Source organism: Capsicum annuum, chromosome 2 (assembly GCF_002878395.1).
Source record: "Capsicum annuum cultivar UCD-10X-F1 chromosome 2, UCD10Xv1.1, whole genome shotgun sequence".
Taxonomy (NCBI): Eukaryota; Viridiplantae; Streptophyta; class Magnoliopsida; order Solanales; family Solanaceae; genus Capsicum; species Capsicum annuum.
In genome coordinates, this window is record NC_061112.1 from 150,354,711 (window position 1) to 150,362,061 (window position 7,351).

The window sequence follows — 7,351 nt, forward strand, 5'->3', positions numbered from 1 at the left end:
AATTATTACGAGTTTACAAAAAATAAATAAATGTTTTTAACATTAAATAATTTTTAGGCATGTTTAAAATATTCGTCTCAAGTAAGAATGCGGCGTACGCATCTTTCTGAGACATTTAAAAATTCAAGGATGCAATAATGTACCTTGATAAATATTTTTCTAAAAATTAACTTTTACCGATTTGTTTAATATAAAATAAATAGATAAGTTTTCAGTATAATAAAATGAGCGAATTTAGGCCTTCACACAATTTATTCAAATAATTTTAATCAAGTATAAGTCAATAAAAGCGACCGTGTTAGAACCACGGGATTCGAGGGGTGTCTCACACCTTCCCCTGGGTCAACAGAATTCCTTACCCGATCTTTTGTTTTCACAGACCATAATAAAGAGTCATTGCCTTATGACTAGGGATTCAAAAAGGTGACTTGGAACACCATAACTCAATTCCAAGTGGCGACTCTGTAAATAAAATAATCTCTATTCAATAACCGTCACTTTAATTGGAAAAACCCTTCGACCTTGATCCCTTCGGGCAAAAAAAAGGTGTGACAATTGATACCACTTGCAAAAAAGTCTATGTATACGCTATTGAGATATCATGTTTGTGGCCTAAAACAGTCTATAAATATTTTTATGATTATATAATCATGTTAATAAAGATAAATATAAAACTTGTAGTTAAATTATTTACAAAATATAAAAATACGTCATTCATTTTTCTAACACGCTAGAGAAAAGGGTCTCACATGAAAATAAGATAGAGGGAGTAGCAGGGGAAATCTTGTAGAAGAAAATTTGTGGGACTCTACAAGACGAGTCTAATGCTATTAGAGTTTCTTGGAGGCTATTTCACCCTAAGCCCTAGTTTGGAGGCTACTCTAACCTAAATCCTTAATGAATTTAAAGGTAACATATTTCTTTGAAGAGACATCTCGAAAATTTCATAAACTTATGAAATATCACAAAGGGATCAAGACTCGTCCTTCTTTTTTAAAGAAGATCCACAAATTCTCCTTTCATGGAGATCAAATCCAAATCGTCCTAAATTCGAGAAATACGCTACTAATGGCCCTCGAATCTCGAAGAAAATCAAGTACTCCTTTCATGGAGATCAAATCCAAATCGTACTAAGTTCGACAAAGACACTACTAACGACCCTCGAATCTGGGAGAAAATTAAGAGAGAGGAATCTAGGGAACAAATGAAATTGTACCCATATTATTTATCAATAAAATTATTGTTCTTTATATTTTGTTTGTGATTAAAGTTTATTTTTCAAGAATTAAAAAAATTGTTGCAAACAACACCAACTTAAGTGTCTTAGATTTTGAATATTAACTCACACTTAGATGGCAATTGGACATGAAACCGCTTGGCGTATGGCTCTCAACACACACGCACCTTAATTGTGGTTATAATCACCAGGTTAAAGATTTATATTAATGACAACAATAATCATAATTACAAAGTTGACTTGGGTAGTTAGTGTGTTCTCCACCAAATCAAATACTTACTACTAGTAGTTGAAAATTGTAGAGAGGCACTTGACATGTGAGCATTTAAGGCAAAGAGATGCAAATTTCCACAGCAATTGCTGCCCACATACATTGCTAAAGTCTGATAGCAACGCCTGAGGAGTGAACAAGTGCATCATGTGAAGTCAGTAATCAAATTGAAACTTTTCTATAATTGTGAATATGGACATGTCACAGGGTGTATATCCAATCGAGTGTTAGTAAATTGTTTTCCTCCTGAGACAAGTTTGAGGTATTCAAAATGATTCTATTTTTTTTTCTGAAACAATATGTTTTGAATTTGAATGGAAACAAATTGAGTAAATGGAAATGTTGGAAGCAAAGGAATAGTATCATAAATATCATTCTCTAAAAATTGTTGAATTTTAGTTGTAGGATGCACGTTATCTCTACATGATCGTTGACTTCATCTTTTCTAGATAAGCCCGTTGTCTTTATCATTTCTAGGTACCTCGTTGACTTTGATGTTCTCTAGATATGCCCGAGGTTAGTTTCTAGAAGGCCAAAGAGATTGTTTTAGCCTTGTATTAATTATTATAGGTTGCATCCAATTTGAAGTTCATAAAAGAATTATTATGTGTGCCAAAGGGTGTCCCTCTCTACCACGGATCAAAAGCTTATTTTGTTACTCAATTTCTGACATATATTTCTTATATAAATTTCTCTATAAATAGAGAAAGGGTAAACGCCATTAGGTTTCCCACACCTAATTAACTAGATCTACCCCTGATGTATCTTCGATTTCATGCAGGTTATTCTCAGAAACCAAATGGAAATGAATTTGAATTTTACGGCTACTATTAATACCCTATAAGATCTTATTATAACCAGTTAAACTGAATTAATAATGCAAAAGTTCTCTATACAACAAATATGACTTAATTCCAGTACAAATTAGAGAATAAATAGCTCTCTTAATTAGCAAAGCACAAAATCCTTCTGGCTTAATTGAGTAATCAATTAAGCTAAAATATACACAATGTTAAAAGCCTTGTACCGGACAAAAGAATAAGAATGGGGACGTCACATCCATCCCTAGTCAAAAATTAAAATTCTAGTACTTGGGACTTAGGAGTAACAAACAAAAAAGGATAATGCAACAAAATAGAATCCCCCAAATGGAAAAGCCAAAAAAAAAAAAAAAAAATCCTTCTAAATTAATAAATCGTCATTTTCATCAAACAGCCAACTCTCCAGCATTACTGACAATGGTACTTCATTATCCAATTCTCTCTTGCTTTCACCATAAAATTTACCAGCAGCCTCAGGTGTCGTAGCCTGAGAAAATTGATCTGAATTTGATGGTTCAAATGACTCAAATGATGATGAATATTCCGTCATGGCATTAGTATTGTTAGTAGTATTACAAGAGAATTGAGTACTCGACGATGCCTTTGATTGCTCAGAATTATTTGTGGAATCACTTCTAGTCCATTGTTTGAGTAATTTCGCGATGTTTTCAGCACTTGATGCGTATGTAGAAGTAGACATTTTCGCTTCTTGTTTTATGTATGAGGGATAACAGTCAATATTTATGGGCTTGATAGTGTATTCGGAAATTGGACTTGATTTATCGAGTGACAAGGCATTTTGTAAAGCTTGTTTGGCTGTGTTTATATCAGCTTGAAGTGTCCTTTCCCATTGGCCTCTGGAGGCTGACTTTATAGATGATAAACAGTGTCCATCGCTGGAATATAAATCGTTTGCTTCGAGCTTCTTCAGCTTCTTCTTTAAATGAGTATTCCAATAGTTTTTTATGTCGTTATCTGTTCTCTCCGGGAGATATGAAGCTATGGCAGCCCATCTGTTACGGAGACACAAAAAATCAACAACAGGACAACTAATAATTCTACTAATTCTTTATGAAACAATTACTCTTAAACTTTTCCATAAGGAAAAATAATACACCAAGTGACCATCCAGATCCATGAAGTATTAATTCAAGTTCCCTAATAGTCGATCCAATAAAAAGTACTACTCCATCCGCTACATTTATATGCCGATTTTTTCATCTTTTAGATTCCAAAAGATGATATGTCATGACATGTTTAAAATTACATACATAGAGTTACTCTTAGTACCTATATGCCAAAAATCGGTATTTGTATTTTAAACTAAACTCAATGTTGTGTCAAATAGAAAGGATCAAGATAGGTAATGAAGGAGAGCATACTTGTTGCCTAAAAGTGCCTGAAGCTGGATAATCATTTTCTCCTCTTGATCAGTGAAGCTACCCCTCTTGATTCCTGGTCTGAGATAGTTAGTCCATCTTAGCCTGCAGCTCTTGCTACATCTGCGCAACCCTGCTCATTAAAAGAAAAAAAAAAAACACTTGTTACTAACTCGATGCACTTTGAAATATACTCTTTTAGTAAAACTCAAACTTAAAAGGATTCGAGGAATGACCGAATCGTAAAAGAAAAGAAAATAACCTGTATGAGTGGGAACAGTCCTCCAATTCCCTGGACCATGTTCTTGAACAAAAGAGACCAACATAATATCTTCTTCAGGAGTCCAGGGTCCTTTCTTCACCCCTAGTTTATCACAACAAGGTGGTCTACCCATCTCTCTTTCTTAGTGCAGCTTACTCTCTTTGTATGTACCACAATATTTTATAGTCCTGTATTTTTCCTCTTTTCTCTTCTTGGAAAAAGCAAAGACAAAGGTCTAAGGGGCTAAGGTTGTTTGATGTGGGATATATAGAAAGAAATGACTTGCCAATTCGGAGAGAGAATAGCCTGACCCCAAATTAATTACTCTCTCCACCTCCCGAGAGTCAAACTGTTTTAAGTTTCGATCAGGAATTCATATACGAAATTATCCGTTTCAAATTGAGATGACATAGCTATTAAAAAAATAATAATCGGTAATGTAAGTTTATCATTTTGATCCTATTGATGTGTCATACTGTTAGTTTCAATATTGATGGAGTTATTATATTGCTGATACCAAAACACTTTTTGCATGTATAAGTAGAATTATAGGATTACCAAAGTCTTTGCAACACATTTTTCAAGATTTGATAATTTAATGTTAGTAACAAGGAGTAATCAATTACTAAGGGTATAATTTGAAAAAAAATTGTCATGTCATAATTAATGAAAAAAGACAAATAAAATAAGAAATTAAACTAGGAAATTTGGTATAAATAATTTGGGACAGAGAGAATACTACAAGTCAGAACATAATATATATAAAAATTGTGATCAAAGAAAAACTCATTTGACTCTCAAAATTTGAAAGGTGACACATAAATTGAATCGGAAGGTGAGGGGTAGTGAAAGAGTCAAAAGGTGACAGCAAGAGCATTTACTCCTCCCATGGGAGGCCTCAGCCTAAAGTCAGCTGCCCTGCTTCTCTCTCTCTGCTTCCTCGAAACCGCGTGGGCATTCAATGTTCGATATAGTGTGTCATTATTTCAAGCCATTAACAATCCTAATTAAGGCTCTCAGTATGCTTTTTACTGCTACTGCCTCATCAAATAAAGCTAACTCCAGCAACACTTTTCAAAAGCTTTGATTCATTGGAGTTTGAATAAGTCTAACCTACTATTTTCCAAGATGTATATAATTGTTCCCCACTTTTCTTCTCACTGTGTTCTCTTGTGCCACGAACATGGAGATAATAAACTTTAGATACAAGGTGATGAAATGAGCACACGTGTCATTTTGCGCTAGGTAACACGAATATCCTACCTATAGCGAGGCGCGAGGCCCTGGGGTTATGAAATGATCAAACATGACGAATACTTGATAGATTAGGTTAATAAATAAAGTTGCAACCTTGTTATAAACTATAGCTTTTGCATAATGGTAAACGCTTGCTCCCAAAACTTTTTGAATATTGATACTGACGGAAAATCATGGAGCAGCGATAAAATTATCTCCATGTGACTTAAAGGTCATGATTTCGAGTCGTGGACACAGTCACTAATGTTTGTATTAGAGTAGATGGTCTAATACATTACATACACCCAAGGGGGCAGCCCTTTCACGACTCTGCTAATACGGGATATTTGCTCACCGAACTATCCTTTTTTTTTTTCTAATTATTAAGATCTAATGCTTTGTCATATCCATTTTATATGACTGGGTATGTTAAAGGTACTTAATTATCAATGTGTTTGAATATAAAATCTTCCAACTTCTTCCAAGACAATTCATATATGTGGAATGTGCTTCCCACCATAAGTCATCAGTAACAATGACTTGAAGATATTTAAACGAATCACGAACGGTGCCACAGAAAATAGTAGGTAGTGTACAATGGCACATGCAATATAATAAGTCACTTCATATCTAATGCATGAAAACTACATAATGGAGGGAAAGGAAAAGGGACAATGACATTCATATGCCTATTAATCAGCCGGACGGACCTCCAATCGACGATTAAAGCAGACGGTGAGTGCCTTTTATAAAAAAAAATTTTAATTATTATTATTATTATTATTATTAATTGAAGGCCACCCACTATTATTATTAGCATTCATTCCCCAAGTACTTCTCAAAATAATGTAAGAATATTACTTGGACTTCTGGGTCTGGGCCGGGAGCCGTTAAATATGGGCTTGTGATCTGTGAATGAGTAGTAGGCGTTGAAGAGTAATTCTACCAAATTCGTTTTGAATTAGGTATTTATTTCTAAAAATTACGTATATATATAAGACAACACCTTATAACATAAAATCCACATTGGAAAATAAATTATAAAAATTTCAAATTAATTACTTAAATTCCTATTTTTTTTACTTTCTCTCTTCCTTCTTGTACATCCCAAATAGCTCCATATTTTCCTCCTGAAATCTTGCTACCTTATCTCTCCAATTATCCTCCTTATTATCTCTCTACACCCATAAACTTCAATCTGCAATAATCTCTCTCCAAAAAAAATCTTCTCTATTTTCTCCGTCCAAAATCAACAAAATCTCCTCCGTCCAAAATTATCTTTTCCCTGTCCAAAATCGACAAAATCTTCTCCATTTTCATCAACCCCCCCCCCCCCCCCCTCCCTCAAAAAAAAAATTGCAATTTCATCCAATATATGCTTCTCTGAATCCGGGAATATATGCTTATCTGAGTTTCATCAAAAATGAATTAAGTTGAATCTTCTCCATTTAATGGTCGCGTATTGTTATTCCTGTTGTTGGTTTCGTTCTTAGTTGTTTTGATTATGAAAAAATCAATTTCGTAGAGAACCGTTCGAAGCACCGAAACGATCCAGTAACAATGAAGAAATTAAGGGAAGTTGTCGTTTCAAGTTCAAACAAGAAAGCTCCAAATTCGTCAAGTAAGAAAAAGGTTGATGATTCTGGACGACCACGTCTATCAAAGGTTTAATTAATTATCATTAAAATATGTATTAGCAACACTATTTTATGTATAAGATTTCATTATACAGTTGTTAAGATTATGTAGTGAATTGTATAAGGTGTTCGTATACATGTGAAACAATATTAAATTATATTTATTACTTCTATAAGGTTTACACATACATGTGAAACTGTTGTATGAGGTTGTCTTTTATTTGTTTTGACAGTATGATTCTATGTATATGATGTCATTAGACATGTATTAATACTATATTATTAATTGTATAAGGTTTACATATGCATGTTTAATAATGTTCTAAAATTTGATATCCTTATATATGAAACTATATTGTATGAAGATATTGTAACATTGAATTAGTTAATCCATACAAACGTTTCACTACATGTATATTACTATAGCATAAAATGTTACAATTATAGCTGTAAAAGAAAATTTTCTCACGAAAATATCGTACAATAATATAGATATCATATCAAAATA

The 7,351-nt window shown here is 33.3% G+C and overlaps 1 protein-coding gene across 1 annotated transcript; it reads right to left on the bottom strand.

Annotated features, from left to right (window-relative positions):
• Window positions 1-2,432: 2,432 nt before the first annotated feature.
• Window positions 2,433-4,279, bottom strand: LOC107861451 (myb-related protein 306). Its single transcript, XM_016706789.2, has 3 exons — window positions 3,971-4,279; window positions 3,712-3,841; window positions 2,433-3,342 (listed from the first exon to the last, which is right to left on the bottom strand). The coding sequence occupies exons 1-3, from the start codon at window positions 4,101-4,103 to the stop codon at window positions 2,691-2,693; spliced, it is 915 nt and encodes a 304-aa protein (XP_016562275.2). The 5' UTR covers window positions 4,104-4,279; the 3' UTR covers window positions 2,433-2,690.
• Window positions 4,280-7,351: the final 3,072 nt, after the last annotated feature.